Source organism: Semicossyphus pulcher, unplaced genomic scaffold (assembly GCF_022749685.1).
Source record: "Semicossyphus pulcher isolate SPU_LCO1_2020_fin unplaced genomic scaffold, fSemPul1.0.p SCAF_13, whole genome shotgun sequence".
NCBI lineage: Eukaryota > Metazoa > Chordata > Actinopteri > Labriformes > Labridae > Semicossyphus > Semicossyphus pulcher.
Genome location: NW_027211637.1, coordinates 15491097 through 15507819, shown reverse-complemented (window position 1 = coordinate 15507819; position 16723 = coordinate 15491097). Strand labels below are relative to the sequence as shown.

General features: G+C 41.5%; 2 protein-coding genes and 1 non-coding gene across 3 annotated transcripts; 1 reads left to right on the top strand and 2 right to left on the bottom strand.

The window, feature by feature from the left end:
* Positions 1-638: 638 nt before the first annotated feature.
* Positions 639-8517, bottom strand: inavaa (innate immunity activator a). The gene is made up of 10 exons (XM_069660563.1): positions 8456-8517; positions 4615-4711; positions 4163-4296; positions 3929-4051; positions 3557-3791; positions 3400-3453; positions 3007-3235; positions 2569-2718; positions 1792-2482; positions 639-1402 (listed from the first exon to the last, which is right to left on the bottom strand). The coding sequence occupies exons 2-10, from the start codon at positions 4676-4678 to the stop codon at positions 1310-1312; spliced, it is 1773 nt and encodes a 590-aa protein (XP_069516664.1). The 5' UTR covers positions 4679-4711; positions 8456-8517; the 3' UTR covers positions 639-1309.
* A 2311-nt stretch (positions 8518-10828) lies between these two features.
* Positions 10829-13434, bottom strand: LOC138590281 (protein FAM107B). Its single transcript, XM_069660892.1, has 5 exons — positions 13411-13434; positions 12075-12102; positions 11378-11528; positions 11136-11280; positions 10829-10930 (listed from the first exon to the last, which is right to left on the bottom strand). The coding sequence occupies exons 1-5, from the start codon at positions 13432-13434 to the stop codon at positions 10829-10831; spliced, it is 450 nt and encodes a 149-aa protein (XP_069516993.1).
* Positions 13435-15029: 1595 nt separating this feature from the next.
* Positions 15030-15385, top strand: LOC138590443 (small Cajal body-specific RNA 2). Its single transcript, XR_011307963.1, has one exon. It is a non-coding gene; the product is annotated as a small Cajal body-specific RNA 2 (non-coding RNA).
* The last annotated feature ends 1338 nt before the right edge of the window (positions 15386-16723 follow it).

The following is a 16723-nucleotide window of genomic DNA, read 5'->3' as shown; positions in this document are numbered from 1 at the left end:
TTATAATATCTATTAAGTATTTTATAATGAATAAATTTGCCTCTAGCTTCTCTAATGTATCTACCATTGTGTGTGTGTGTGTGTGTGTGTGTGTGTGTTACAGTTCCCCTCTGAATACTTTGCGGCAGAGACACAAGGGCAAAGCTGTGTTATCGAAGAAAAAGGGAGACAAAGATAAAAAGAGTGCGAATATGTACAGACAACTTTCCGGGGGCTCGTAAGTCTACGTGTTTTAACAATGTTTTGATGATTTCTCCTCAGGACCAACACTGACTTACTAATTGTCTGCTCTGCTCAGGTACGGATCTTTGTGGAGACAACGTCCTCTGTTTCACTGGCTGTATCGCTGTCGCTGGGCGGTCCTCATCACGTACCTGTTTGTGCTTTTCTGCGTCCTAACGTTGACTTACGTGTTGTTGGAAACTTTATGATGAAGCTCCATGGTTATCAGAGTGATGTCTTAATGTAACATGTGACTGCACTGTAAACTTCAAGTGTGTAGACCAGTTGAAGTACGTTCCTCACACTGGAAAGCTCTTATCTGAATATATTTTGATGTTAAACTTTTGGTTGTGTTTTGAAATACTCTCTTTTCTACATAACAAGGCCACAATCTTAACTTAAGTCGTATTTTTTATTATAAATACAGGCATACAAAAAATATCAAAACTGATACAATCACTTGGTTAGTAACATAACTCCATACTGCATTGAAGACATTCATCAAACCCCCATAAAGGCATCAGTGAATAATAATAGAGTTAATAGTAGCATTAAGATTCAGCTTACACGTCAAGGCTAGACAGGTGTTAGATTTGAACTATAGATATATTAAAACAGCACTGCATTTTCAAAAGTGTAGCATTTTAGTAATAGGTCTCTATGTTTGGGAGAATTTGAAAAACAATAAATATATTATAATATTAGAAATTATATTATAAATGGGCAAAATATCTGAGAACTACTGAGGGTGATTTTTTTTGTGCAAAATGTGTGCCAACCACAAAGAGAACCACAGCAAGCTTGTTATAACTCTTTTGATCTACTGGTATGAAGGTCAGTTCACCTTTAGAAACTTTAGCTGTTAGAAACAATTTAAAATAAATAAACTGGCATAACACCTTACATTAAGTTTTAAATTAAAAGACAACAAGAAATGGGCTCATCAGGGCACCGATAGGTCCACGCTTTCTGCTTCATGTCAACATACGATCTCACAGAGAATCCAAAGCTTTAATAAATACAGAGATAAATAAAAAGGAATGACACACATCCCACTGAACGTACTGCAGAGCAGCAGATGTCTCCGCTACACCTGGCTAACGATTTCAGCATCCTCTGCGATGAACCACTGGACTGGAGTCCCGTCTGCAGCTCTCTGGAGAATCACATTACCCGAACCCTGAGAGGACAGTCATGAAATCAGTTGTCAACTTCTGCATACATGTAAATATATTGTATATTTGTCAGAGCTTAACTATTAGTGGATCAATTAGTTGATGAAAGGAACAGTAATCTGCAAACTATTTATAATGACAGATGAATAATTTCAGACATTTTGGAAGCAAATACGCCAACAAAATTGAAGGTTTCGGTTTGTCAGTTGTGTAAATGTATTGCTTTTCTGTTTTTTTTAAATGACAGAAAATAATAGATTTAACCTGGAAAAAAATCAACAAACTTATCTATTAAAAGTAATTGTAAGTTGAAGCCTTACTGAAGCCCTGAAACATTGAAAGTTGTGTCTGAGCTACAGACACGTGTGTTAGTTGTATCATTATCAGTACTGACCTGTTTGAATAGAGGCAGATGAGGTGAGGTGGGGCTCTTAACACTCAGCTGATCCACGCAGCTTGGCCGAAACTTCTGCAGCTGATTCCTCTGATGCCAAGACTTCAGCTCCTCCGACACGATCTCCCGGGGCATCAGCCTGATGGCGTGGTTCGGGTACTCCTTCAGCGAGGGCGTTCGCACCACCCTTGTGTAAGGTGGAGGGGGCTTTAGGATTCTTCTCGGGGATGACGCTCCCTCTTGCCACTGTCTCTGCTGCGGGCTGAGTGCTACAGGAGGCGGGGACAGGAAGCACTTTGCCATGTCAAGGTCTTGAGGGGAGAGTGGACCGTCTTCTGCTGTGGCCATGATGTAGCTTGGGCCAGTCTGGGACTGGTTGTTGTTCTTGTGTGGGCCTGAGATGCTGGAGAGCCCTTTCTTTTGTGCTCCAAAGTGGAATCCGTAAGGTGGCGGGCAGAGCTTTGGGATCTCAGAGGGTCCGTCCCTGCCAGGAGAGCTAATGTAGGAAGAGGAAGAGTGCTCTGAGCTGCTGTCCTCAGAGCTGGACTGGTAGGGCCGTAATGGAGAGTACTCTGGTGAACGCACCATGACCAAGTCAGCCACGCGGCGCCGCTGGGGGAGCCTGGCCCGCCCTCGATTGTTCTCTGTGCTGATGCGCTCCTTGTCACCTGATGGCTTACTTTTGGGAAGTCTGGGGAGACATGTTAAATTGGAAAGTTTTAGTTGATAGGTTTTTATTTGTGCATTAATAAACATGTATCTGACTTCTCTGTGTACCTGAAGGACTGGGAGTACTGTCTGCGTACGTGCAGCTCTGGGGTGGAGGGGGCACTGGTGGAGTTGTTGTTACGCAGGGCCGAGTTCCTGACGAACTGCGAGAGAGGAAGCCTGCAGCTCTCTGCAGACACCTGGGTCCCTGCTGGGCTGCTGCACATGACAAAGACAGAGAGGGTGATGTGAGATAAACAACACATACTGTAGGTGCAAACCTTGTTTGTGTACTGAATACTGACAATGGACTGCTTGTTTATTCCTTGTTCCCTTTTTATGACCATTTTGATAGTGTAAAATATGTATGAATTCATAGTATTTATACATGTCATGTATTGTTCCATTGTTTGTGCCGTTAGGTAAAACAGCCGCACACACGCCTAAGCTTTATTCTACCCAGTACACTTGTGTATCAGATGGAATCAGTACACTTGGGACTCCTACCTGGACCTGCTGCTGCAAGCTGATAGGGGTTTAGTGACTTTCTGGTAGGGCTGATCCAGACTGGACTCCTTCCACGGTGAGTTCTGGATGGGGGAGGGCTCGTACTCCACGCTGAGCTGGCTGCTTGATGACTGTTGGGACGACTGAAGGGTGCTGGCTGACAGAAGCAGGGGGTCTGAGTAGGATGAGCTAGACTCTGGAGGAGAGGGAGGACTGGGCGAGTCCACATCTATTCATGATCAAAGAGAAGAACAGTCAGTGTGAGGCAAGACACATTCCTTTGGAGCGTGATTTTTTTTGAGAATCGCACACCGCGAATAATATACTTATAATTTAAGCGTTTATACTATATATTTCTAATCTAAAGCTTATATAAATGAACTCCTGACTCACCATCATCCAGGGCCACAACATCAGAGAGGGAGCTGTCATCAGACATGCTCAGATCTGCAACAGAAAAGGAACATTTTAAAAAGTGCATTGGACCCACTGTATGTGCTCATGCGTGCACTTCACAGTGTATCCTGAAGAGGGCGGCAGTGTCACTCACCTTTGTGTTGGCTGCTTGAGATGGGGATGCACGGGGAGTTGCACTCGCTCTTGATCCTGTGCTGGAATACGGCGTCCTGCAGGTCCTTCACTTTCTTCTCCTCCCTCTTGCACTGCTGCAGCCGGCTCTTCTTCTGCGGTTTACTGAGGTTTCCCTCCACAGAGAGTTTGCGGGCTGCTTCATAGATCTGCCTCTGAAGAGCCAGGTCAGTTTCCAGCGCTTGCAACTCTGAATCCTAACATAAATACAAAATCAGACATTTAGTTTTTCATAGTTTTAGTTTTTAATACTAATAGCTGATATAGTTTAGCCTCCTTTGTTAATTGTTTTTGTTTCCAAATAATAATAATAAAGACTGATGGTGGCTGGTACCTGTTTGTCTAGATGGATCAGACCTTCGTCCAGCTTGAAGGAAGCTCCAATCCTCCTTCTGACCCGCGGTAGCTTCTCATCGGGCATCAGAGGATAGTCTGAGGGCAGTTTACCAGTTAGCTCCTGTGAAAGTTAACAAATTATTATTATTATTATTACAAAGTTCTTCATAACTATTCAAAGCGCAAAACAATATCCTGATTGTGAATAACATGTTTTTATTTTTCCACTTACTGCCTCCCTGATGCAGAGCTTCCTGAGCTCCAGCAGGCAGAGCTCCAGACGCTCCTCCAGAGACTGGTGCTTCAGCTTCAGGGCTCTGGTGTTGGTGGTCAGGTCCTTCACCGGGGACGTGGGGCTGTCAGGACCTGTAGTGAACACACAGGCGTTAATATACTAGCCACTATAACTTTACTGCATTATGATACTAGAGCCAGGAAGTCTTTCATCCCACCTGGCATCACACACATAGTATCTTTATCAGCACTACGGCTGGTGCTTTATAGTGTTTTGTACACTTTTGTGACTTTTAAACTTATGCTAATAAAAAGTACATGATGTATTTGTTGCCTTTTCTTTTGCTTGCTGTTTTTATATCAGTAGTATTATAATGCTTCATATTCATTATACAGCCCAGGGCGATGCATGAGATATGTGGAAATCGGATGCTCTATTGATGCTCTTACCAGAATGTAAAATAATCCCACTGTCTGTGTCGCTGATCTCCTCTTTGCTCTCGATGGCCGTCATCTTGACTATCTGCTCTTGAGTTTATAGAGATACCTGTTGAAATAAGCACATTTAGCTCAGGTTAGTGAAATAGCATTGGTCACTGATGAGGTTAAAGCTTCCTCTGTTGTTTTCCTACCACATGGCTTCATTCACACCCGCTCCTGCTGCTTTACTTAACAATAGTGAATGACTGGCGAGTGTCCTTTCACATACTTATCAATGCAGCTCTCCATCTCCTCCTCCTCCTCCACCTCTGTCTCTCCCCCCATGCTCACTCACAAAAGAGGCAGCCCCCCACGGTTGACTCGGCACATGTGCAGGGGTTAATCCGAATCGTGGTGCCATGGTGACGGGGCACGGTGCGGCCGGCTAGGGGAGCGTGTTGCCGTGAGGCGTGTCAGAGGGCGTTTAAAGAGCCCAGACCCCGAAAAAGAAAGCAGATGGCAGCGGGAATTACCCCACTCATGCACTGCACCTGTTCCCCCCGCGCTCCCCTCCCTCTGCTCCTATTCAACCAGTGTCCACAAACCCTCTGGGGGCTTTGAAGTGGAAGAATGTCTCAATGCTGGGCTCGTCCACACAGCGTCAGATGCTGACTCTTCCCATTTCACTGACACACTTTCACAAACAGGCGAGCACAACTCATGTTTACGGCCTGCTCGCTCCATTGTTTGGCCTCAACACAACATCTGACTGACAATAAACAAAAACGAGATGCAGAGAGAAACGATAGAACGAAGGGGAAAACAATGACAACAACAAATTGGAGAGAACATTTACAGAGAAGTCGAGGAAAGGAGGCCTGTGGCTAGCTGAAATCGTCTCATGGCAGAAGAGGGTTGTTTATTTCTCTATTTTTTAGGTCAATCCCTTTTTTCTGGCTCTCACATGCCTGCCACAACCCTTCCCCTCAAAGGGTTATCACAAGAGACTACGTTACGGGTCAGGCATTAACATGATTAAAGGATATTATTAGCCTGCCTTGCTTCAATGTGACATGAATGAAAACTGAGAGTCCATACATTCATGACTCTTGGAGCTGTTTCTGTGTTCATATCATGTAAACAAAGAAGCAATTTATCTGATATTAGTCGGAAATGAAGGGGTAGGGCAGTGCTATGAAAGCAGACACCATTTGAATGAATGTGTTGCTACTGTAAAGCTGATCTGAAGCCTTAACTCTCGTCTCCTCCTCTGTGTTTGCAGATCGGTATCAGGCCTTTTCCTGTAGGGACCAGGAAGACACGGAGTCGTGTGGATGAAAATCTCCTCTAACAGGATATTATTGTGAATCCCAAAGGCCTGACCCATTCACCACAGCAGCTCATGTGAACTGACGCAGCTATAAGCAGGCGGTAGCACAATGAGGCATAGGCAGCTCGAGTCAGTAAAACAACACTGTAACAAAGGCTCTGTATCCATCAACCGGCCCCAATAATCTGCTGTGGGCGCAATATCTGCTGACAACTCGTTGTCGGGCCAGTATTGAGACGAGGCGGCAGTGAGAGGAGGGGGAAAGTTGCAGTGCTGAGTTTTTACTGTGCTGTACTCTCAGACACATGGCTCCACGCTGCAGCAATCTAAAACTAAAGACGTCAACAGGAATCCAGTCTGGTAATCAGAGACAGGCAGGGTAATGTGGGATTTACCCGCTTACACCCCATAACTCTCTGAAGACTTTCACAAGAGTCTGTGGTCGGAGGTCTAGGCTGAGTGAGTGGGTGGGTGCGTGGTCGAGCAGCTTATTGCCAAGATGTTGATGCTGATTTCTCACAGCTCACAGGAGTGTTGGGATTTAACCTTTAGAGAGAGGCAAAAACTTCTTCTCGAGTACAACAGGAATAGCAGTCCATTTCCTGCAGGGATAGCTGCTGATAGCACAGTCTCCACCTTGATTGATGTAGTCATAACATCTTAATTGCGGACGCATGTGATCATCACTAATGAGGACTATCTAGGAACGTGTCAGGGATGGGAGCTGACCATCCCACCCATCCTCACTGCTCACCCGCCTGTGACGGTGTAACATCTACGGAAGTGGTGTGTTTATGGTGAGAGATCATGATGTGGATTCACTGTCTCCCAGACTTCCCCCGCCACCCTTTCCCATGAGCCACTGGAGCTGCGATCTCCTGGAATGCCGCCACAACCGCCTCGCTCATTACCACTGTGGTCGGCCCTGGAATTACCAACGGGGACCAGCCTCGGCGAGGAAACAGTGAGGGATGCCTGAAACCAGACCGAGGCCCGTTCGAACCCTGTAATTAAGATTCTCCACTGAATGCTGATACTATGGAAGAAACCGAACGACTTTACAGCATGCCTTATTTCAGAGCCTGATGAAAAGCCAAAATCCATTCAGCAAAATGAATCCACTCTGTACACAGTATGGGCTGCTGGAAGAAAAGTGCATCAATGTGGGGCAGCGGCAGGAGGGGAAAAAAATGAAGTGTTGTATTACAAAGCACGTCACTGGAGTCAGATCTTTGTCTTAAGAGGCAGTGCTGAGTGTGGAAACTCTGCAGACTGCAGCAAAATGCAGACAAGAGGCTGTGATTACATAAAAAGCTGAAGTTTCAATAGTCTGTATCAAAGAGTCAAACACTGCCAGCCTGTTTCCTTTGTCAGATCAACGCTGTTAGTAGTGCAGGGGTCTTAGTTTTCAAGCGGAGAGACAATGCAGGGGTAATAAGCACCATATCAGCCTGCTCTCAGTCACTGGAGGCCATATGCTGGCCAGACACAGCAGCTCTGTCACAGCGTAAAAACAGAGGGCAAGAAGAGATGCTCCATTGTTCTCCAGAGGCTGCACTGCTGGCCTGAGATCACGACACCTTGTCCCCCTGAGTCATCATTTCTGAGGCCTCCGAATGGACACCAGTGGTCATCTTGGGGCCTCTAGCAGGATGTGGTTACAGCTTTTCACCCACAAGTACCCACTGTTGACAAAAGAACTGGTGGACTCCAGGGGCATCACAACACAGAGGTGTTGTCTTTAGCACCACAGTAGCACTGCATGTCTGTCAACATGAGGTCTGAAGGAGATTGTGTTTATTCTGCTGCTGCTGGCACAAACAACCGCCAACAAACAGCTTGTTGACCCACATAAGTCTTAAAGCACTGTCGATCTGTGGGTGCCAACCTGTTCATATACATGGCACAATTCAGAGCCAGGGATTAAACTGCCGAAACTCAACGCAGTCTTTCACCAAAGGTGTTTTGTATTAATCAATTATAATATATATATATATATATATATAAAATTATATATATAATTGATATTATAGTTGCAGTAAGTCTTTGTTTTTGTATAATATTTTTGTAAATAATGGCAGTAAGTAAATGCATCATATTTAATTTATCTTCTGCATGTAAAAAATTATATTTGAATTACTAGTAACTACAGCTGTCAAATGTAAAATGTAGTAAAGTAAAAAGGGACAATATTTCCCACTCAACCAAAGTTTTGTAGAAGAAGAAGAAAGGAGCACAACATTTAAATATTAAAATAACATACATTCTCATGTTGTAGTTTATAACAGAACTTGAGTAAACGTGTTAACATTTACTGAAGAAGAGTGAACGGGTATCACAATTAATGTTTTGGAAGTGTTTTTATTCTATGGGTCACATATAGCCCAAATAGCAAATTCAGGTAAGCGAAAAAACGGTTCCCTTTAATAGTTCACCCATTTGTAACGTCATTCCTCTCATTACACATATCGTCCGAGCTTAATACTGGGATTGACCGGCTCCTCCAAATCATGCTGTTAAACAGAAATGAACTGTACCTACCCTATAGTTTGTTATTTGCTCCTCTACAGCATCCTTTCACAGCCAGCAGGACTTCTTCCGACTTTCTCTGGTCAGATGTGGGAGTAACGCTTGGGACATCTGTTTCAGTCAAATCCATTTTATCGGTGAAGGGGGAGCGTTATTGGTCTTTGCTGAATTATTATTTGATAACCAATCTATTCTTATTGTTACTGCATTATCCATTGTTTTTATATGCATTTTATTAAAGGAATATTGTTATATCTAAAAAACAAAATACGATTTTCACCACGAAACCAATTTTTTGGGGTGCCGGTTATCTACCCGTAGTCTTTTCAAATGGTTTGGTCCGAGGCTTCTGACTCTCCAGACACGCTCTGGGTATTGACACAGCACGCGACTCACTGTGGGGCTTTTAATTTGGAAAGCGGCTCTAAAGAAGAATGGCCGGAGGGGGAGACAAGTTTTGGTAAAACCAAGGACAGCTGGTGAGCAAGTAGTGATGAACAAGAACACACTCACCTCTTGTTTCCGCCATGATGAGGGCAAAGAGGAAAGTATTTTGGACCCATTCATCCTTTCACAACAGTCCAAGAATAGCTACATTAAACAGTATTCTAGAGACAGACGTTTTGATTTCTGATTAGCATAACCTAGAAGAGGATTAATTTCTACATTATAGACCTACTTTTCACCATGGATTATGCCTAGTCTGTGGGATGATTTGACCTTAACTTTGTTTATTATGATATTTTTTTGCTTGGTATATTGAATGGATCATGTGCAGTGGTGAAAGCTAACCAGCGCAATTGCTACAATATTGTATTAAAAAACATATTCATAAACATTACTTTTTCTTAGGTAAAAGTACAGTGCATAAATGCCGTTACAATTCAAATTCATGCATTAAACATTGTAAAGGTGCAGAAGTGATAGTATCCAAAACTACTTCAAATAGCAAAAGTAGCCTACACGTTTTTGCAGAACACAGCCCATTTCAGACCAATTCTACTTGTGATGTTTTTGATGCTTTGGGTCATGATTAGTGATGCATGAATGCTACATTACTGCGGTTACTAAACGTGGTTCCATTAGAGTTTATGTACTACTTTATACTGCTTGTGTATTTCCCAGTGGAGATGGATAATGCCTTGCTGATGAAATACCATCATAGTTTGTTCGTTGTTTGTATCATTAATCTATACCTCAAACTCTGCACATGAGCGGCATGAAAAGACACTAAAGTTGATATAATATACTGTGTATATATAATATTAAATAGTTAAATGGAGTACTCAGAATCTTTGACAGCCACTGTTTCTATTTACTTTCAGGCTCAAATTTAATGATCAATAATGAGCATCTAAAGCATTATGTGCTGTTCAACAGTATGCTATCCAGAGTTTTGAAAGTAGTTACAATTAGTTCCACCTCAACCACCACTAAATTTAAATTTGTGTATGAGTTCTGTATGAAATAGAGATCCCTTCTCATCGAGATGTAATCCTGAAATAGCAAACAGGCCACTTTTTATTTCCCTTCAGTCGGTGGCTTCCCCGACTCTCCCAAATGTCTCCAGTGCCTTAACCAGGCCCTTGGGTATTCCCAGCCTATATATCCTGAAAAGTCTCCTCCAGATGGCCTGTGCTTTCTCCTCTCGTCCCGTGATGGAATGAAAAGATCAGCTAATTAAACAAAGTCCCATATCCATGTGAAAGAAGCGTGAGAGTCCTCAGGGAGAAGAGCTGCATGCAAATCAATCCCCAGTGCTCTGAATTGTGTCCAACAAAACAACACTTCTCTGCAAACCATAAAAGCCTTTTATTTCCACAGCACACAGACACACTAAAAACCAAAAGTCATATACAGATAAACAAAATTTGGAACACTGGGGGGATTTCTAGTGATACAAAACAGCTCTGTTGAGAAATGTCTCTGTTAGGAGTCGCATTGTGATCTTACAGAAAGTGAGGAATTTGAATGGTTTGGCCGATCCACTAAACAATAAAATAGTCTCATGCTCCTTTTATTCAGGAGGGAGGATGACAAGTTGATTTGAAAAAGATAAATAAAAAACATAAAAAATATTCAGCCCCTTTACATGTATAGCTTTCCCTTTACAATTTTTACAACCAACACAATTTTAAAGATGGGCGTCCACTCCCTCATGAGAAACTGACAAAGCTTTAAGATGACATTTCTAAATGTGGATTATGTTTTTCCTGTCCTGCATGATTCCTTACTGACATTTAAAAATTAAAATTAAAATAAACTAAGATGTGTGTCCTGATGGTGCTTTTGCGGTCCTTTTTATATGTAATTCAGCAGACAGTGAACATAAAGATAGGGCCACTATGGTGAGATACTGCAGGGGCTGATGCGAGCCTTGGGGCCTCACTGCTCAGATGTCTGTGTTCGCCTCAGGTTGTCCTTCACACGGACAAACTCTGGGATCTTCTGCTGGTTCTCACGCCGCCTGATCTCCTCCTGCTCGTACTGGAAAAACAAAGGACACACTTCCATGTCAAGGTTTTCAAAGTAAAAGAGATCTTGGGGATATTTGAAAAAAAAAAAAGGTAGCACTAGTATTTGCCCCTAAAATCTTGTCAAAACCTCGAGAACACCTCCAGTGTGTTTGGGCCAAAACAAGTTGTTTTCTACATTAACTTTTTGACATCACTGTTTGTTTTGTACTTCTGACCTCCTTCAGTTTCTGCTGCCTCTTGCGGAGCTCCGTCTCCAGATCTGAGGGCCGCTGTCGGGCCATCTCCTCCTCCTTGTGCAGGTCCAGTCTGCGCTGCTCCAACACTCGCTTTAGCTCCGGTTTCTCCTCCAGCAGCAGGCCCCTGTATGGTCAGTCAAAGTCACACTCACACACTGCCCTGCTGGTTCAAATGGTGACCTTGTCACAGTAAAAGCAGAGAGTAGAGATGTTTTCTGTACCGTTTATGGCTGAGCATCAGCTCCCGGTGCAGGTTTTGGTAGCTTGGTGCCTCCACAGAGGAACCGTTCAGCTTCCTGGGGTGAGTGATGTCATCACCGCTGTAGTCTGTTGTGGACTGACGGAACAGCAGCCCATGGCCAACAGTGGTCTCTGAGGAACAGAAATAATCATTCACTCACTTCAATCACTTCTAACTGCTCAGATCTGATTAATTCTATAATATTCTAGTTTCTACAAAATTGACATTGATTCCACTTCATAGGAATAATCTGATTCTCAGACTATTTTGTTTGTGTTTACTTTATGATTTCAGTAACAAAGTAAGTAGATCAATGGTTCCCAATGGGACCAATAAATGGTTGAAAAAGTCTTTTAGAAAACAGTTGGAAAATATAATTACAAAATCAAAATACATCCTTTTTGAGAGGAGAAAATTATGTCGTTTTTTTATATTGAGCATAACTAAAAAAAATAGCGAATCAATCAATTTAAGACAGTAAGATAGATCTATCGAACAATATCACTATCAATTAAATATGTGTTTGACAAATTAATAAATCTCTTATTCAAATACATTGACTGATCATTACATCGTGTAAATTCAAGCAACTATCTGATTGAGTGATACATTCTAATCTATATTATCAACCCTCCATGTGCTTTTTTTCATTAATGATATATTTTGTGTTAACATACCTTTTCTGTGATGTCCAAATCCTATTTTCTGTCAGTAGAAGGAAGGAAAAAACAGAAGCCGCTGTTAGTGATGTGACAGGCACATTAATCCACAGGCACAAGCTGCGAGAGCGATGTTAATGCTGATGCACCTAACTGTCAAAGCATCTGATTCAATTTGATCTTCACCTGATGGGACGGAGGTCATAATTAGATGATGTAAGAGATAACAGGGACAATGTCCTGCTTAAGCAGGTGAGGTGGGTTTACTTGGGGCACAAAGGTGATGTGACAGTAACACAAGTTTGGCCTGACATCATTGTCTTCAGCCTAACATGACAAACCAGTGAGTAGAAGATTGATCTAAAATGATAAATATCAGCATGTGTTACCTCAGTAAAAAAAAACAACATGGCGTGAAAACTTGGCATGACATCCTGCTGTAACACAAGCAGATACCTTTGACACACACTGAAACCAGATAACCAGTGGGACGAGCCATATTGAGCAAGTAACAGATGGTAGATGCTGTTGTAAATATGCTGGTAAAGTCTGATGAATGTCATATCTCTGTTCTGAGCTCTCCTCATGGGGTCCTGGAAGCCCAGAACTGTACTTGGGATTGTGCCTTTTACTCTTCCTGTCTCCGACATAAGCCTCCAAATCTTGTCTAACGTTTGACCCTACAGAGAGGTTGAGCTGGGGGATAACCTGACATGACAGAAGCCATTGTTCCAGTCGGATCCTGCAGGCCGTGGTGGATTCCAGCAGAATCACTCTACCCGACTTCCAGAACAGACGCTCTGAATTGTTTAATTGTTTAAATGTTTACATGCAACTATTAGTTTTCTGAAGTAAGCTGAGTCATTTTTAGAACCAATGCAGCTTTCAGAAAACAGAAAAAAGCAACAACACGCTCATAAGTACAAGACAAATAAATCTTGTTTTCAATATGGATAAAAACACTTTCCTAATTTCACCTACGCGACTGCAGTTTCATTAAATAATTGACTTTTAAGTTGCGGTGTGATCGTTCTAATCTGCAAGATCAAAGTCAGAACAGGCATCGGGGTTAATTTCCAAGTAGGTTTACACATATGAGGAATTTGTCTTGGTGTTTACGTGCCTAAAAATACAATATATCTATTGGCATTATCAATGAAAAAAGCTGTACAGTTTGTTCAGATAATCCAGATTACCGCATAGTTATTGACATAACTCATAAACTCACTGAGGCTATACTAGCAGCCTGACTGAAGTCAACTAAACCTCTGACAGATGGCCACCAGACCAGACGCTGACCTCTCGTTCACCAGGCAGGGGAAAAGGTGTAAGAAAACAGTTCACAAGGACTCACTTTCTTTGCAGCTGACCCCTCCATGGCAGGACGGTGGAGGTCCACTGTTTCTGTCCAGTATCAGCGTTTTGCTTTTAGTCCATGTTCAAAGAATCACACCTCCTCACATAGTCTCTCTGTTGTTTTTTCCTTAGCTGCATCCTAGTCCAACATGTTGCTGTTGATGCGAGATCCTTCAACTCTGTGCCAGTCACAGTCAATAGTGGTAGACACTGAAATCTTGTTACGCCATTCAAGATTACCTCACAACCCCCACATGGAATAGAAGGCTAGATTAGTTAATTGTAGCAGACACAAATGCAGCTTAAAACCTACCAAGCACGGCACTAGTACCATTCGACTCCTCTACCACTGAGACCATTGATAGTGACAGACGCCACAACAACAAAGGCTCTCAGGCAAAGTCAACACACTTTCTTTCACTCTTTGTAATGTATGTAGGGTATCAAGCTAAAGCTTATTTGCTGCACCTTTCAGTTGTAAGGTCTTTAAGGGTAAAATCAACTAAGCCAACAAATGAATAAAAATAGATTCAGCACAAAAACAAAGGAACAGATGAGAAAACTGTGTCCTGTGCACATGCATGAATCTGTGTATTAATTGTACATGACTGTATGCAGTGATATATACAGCGAGTGTAAGTGTTTATGTATGTGCATGCACATGTATAAGAGGAGTTGATTCATTCAAAACTCAATCCATTAATCCTCTAAGTTTTAAATCAAAACTTAAATTAAAGTTGGCTTTTTACAACAATTCAGGTTGTTTATGAGCCTGTCACTTAAAAATATGGCCACCTTAACATTGTACATATACCAAATGTTGATAATATATGTATACTTTTTAATTTTATTGTATTTTAACGACCAGCATGTTGTACATTTCCAGAATCTGGAAATAAACATATTTGTATAATATCAGTGCAAAGGTATTTAGACCAAGTGTTACATTAAAAAAAAAAAAAGCTATTTACTGTGCAGTTATATTATGTTGGATCCTGGATCATTACCTTTTAATAACATTTACAATCAATTGTTTAGTTACTAAGGGAAGTAAGGGAATTGACCCATATCATATTTATTTGGATGCAATGCAGCTTAAAAATATGCAGTTGAATAACTGATTTATAATTATTAATTTTTGAACTGAGAGCTTATGTTCCATTGGATCAGTAACATTATATTGAAACCATCTATGGCATGAACTGGGAAGGCAGCAGGGAAGTGTAAATAATATTTAAAAGTACATATTAATTGTGTATCACGTTTTGTCTGAAATTTTACTACACTTTCTCTACATTTACTTTTTGGTTTTATTATTTCAAATAGGTCTACTACTACTACATTACTTGAATACCAGTAGTTTTTTATTTTATCATGTTTTTGTATTTAATCATTTTATATTAGAATGGTAATAACAAAAAGCTACAATTCTTCGTAGTTTATATAAAGTATCTTAGCTGTAAAACTCATTTAATGAGAAATACTTTAAAAAAGAAAAAACATGGAGATGTCTTTTCCGTTGATGACCACATGAGGTCGACATACAACTATTCACTGCTTTTCATGTCCCATGATGCCATGCGGCGTCTACCTTTAAATCCGACCCGGAACTTCCTGGTTCCTCAAAGTGTGAATGGATTTTGTGTTGGGCGTGTGTGTGTGAGAGCTTGGTGAGTGCTTGACTGGGTGAATGTGCGGTGAAAGTGCGTGAGTGAGTATTTCTGTAAAAAACCTACACACTGATCTTATTTGATCTGGTCTGGGTTTGGCTCTGCTCCGATCGGAAATGATAGGAAAAGCGCTCTCGAGCCCCCGTGGCGATGAGCAGTTGGCGAGATGTTAACCTCCAGGGCCTCCACGCTTTATGTTGTGGTCAGAGGTGATGAGTTGATCAGATATACTAGTTCTATGTGAGCTTGGGTTAATCTTAAGCTTCACAATGGACCCTGAGTAAAGAGGCGATTCTGATCTAACCACAACCGACAAGCGTTAAAGGGCCCTGGACGGAGACGTGAGCGTCTGAAAAACCGGCGACCATTTATTAAGACCTGGGATGTCCTTTGAAAAACTAGACGGCGTCTTAATGTCGGGTGTCGGTAGCTTTTGTTTTATTAACTACAAACATTTACAGGAACTTAAATGTGTAAAGCAACGATACATTACGACGTTTATATTATTTAAAAAGCTATTTCAACGTTATGTTCCGTCTTTGTGTATACACGTGACCTCCTTTGTCCAATAAGCTCTCGTCAACGGCTCGATGAAGCGCGCGAGGCAAATGAAAATGCAGTATCTGAAGCTACATGGGCAGGCTGTTTTTCAATCCTCAAAACATAAGCTCAAAAATAGCCTAGAAACTTGCAGAGGCTGCGTCGTGGTACAAAGCCTGATGAGAGGGTCCTGTTTAAAAGGCTTCCATACTTTGCCTCACCATTTAAAAACAAAAACAAAACAACTTTCCTTGAGTTACTGCCACCTAGCTCTTGGTCCACAATACAAAACAGTGTGTATGAACTGAAACCCGGCAGTATGATATTCCCTAGCAAAAGCTACAAGGTTAATGCAAATATTTTCAGTCAAGTCTCTTTAATGGCTCATCATGGCTATTTCTGTTTTCCCCATCTGAATATTTATTTTCAGTTTCTATTTTGTCTTTAAGACCTTGCAGTCTTTGTTACAATTCTACCGTCATGATTTTTATATTCAGCTTTAGTCTTTTAAGGAATTGTTACTTTCTTCCGGACTTTTACATTATCTAAGAAAGAATCACTTTTTAGTGTCTTAAATGAATCTTGACACAATATTAAATATGCTGAGAGTATCACTGGGTGCTGTAATGGTTCCTTTTGTCTATACTGATGGAAAAAGTCCCACAGCTCATTTTAATGTAAGAGGGAGGAGACACAATCTGGAATAGTTTTGTAAAAAAAAAAAGTTATCCAAAGGTGATATGATGCTTTTGCATTCCGAATAAAACTATCTTTTTTTCTGCACAAAATTCCCTGTTTGTGTTGCTATAACCTCTGGTGCAGCTCAGCAATAAAATACGTGGAAACATAACACGGTACATACATAGAAAATAAGGAGGGAATCTTTGCTTTAAACATTAACTTTTGATGATCAACAATTGTATTTTGGAACTAGTGTGCTTAAGATCCGTATTAGCTTTAGGTAATCCCTTTGTGCAATTTGCGCTGAACAAGGACTGAAGATTTTGTCCATCTCCTTTATTTGAGCTAAGAATCTCTTAATGACCAGTGTAAACAGGAAAAATAACAGTGACCAGTAACTCTCTAAATGTTCATGGGCAT

What these genes read in the sequence shown, in the direction of transcription:
- inavaa (XM_069660563.1), bottom strand. Translation starts at nt 4,678, where the DNA reads ATGACGGCCATCGAGAGCAAAGAGGAGATCAGCGACACAGACAGTGGG. An exon ending in TGTTGTGGCCCTGGATGATG is followed by an intron (nt 3,236 to 3,399) that starts GTGAGTCAGGAG and finishes GATCATGAATAG; the next exon opens with ATGTGGACTCGCCCAGTCCT. An exon ending in ATCTGCCTCTATTCAAACAG is followed by an intron (nt 1,403 to 1,791) that starts GTCAGTACTGAT and finishes CTGTCCTCTCAG; the next exon opens with GGTTCGGGTAATGTGATTCT.
- LOC138590281 (XM_069660892.1), bottom strand. Translation starts at nt 13,434, where the DNA reads ATGGAGGGGTCAGCTGCAAAGAAA. An exon ending in CTGATGCTCAGCCATAAACG is followed by an intron (nt 11,281 to 11,377) that starts GTACAGAAAACA and finishes CTGACCATACAG; the next exon opens with GGGCCTGCTGCTGGAGGAGA. An exon ending in GGCAGCAGAAACTGAAGGAG is followed by an intron (nt 10,931 to 11,135) that starts GTCAGAAGTACA and finishes TTGTTTTTCCAG; the next exon opens with TACGAGCAGGAGGAGATCAG.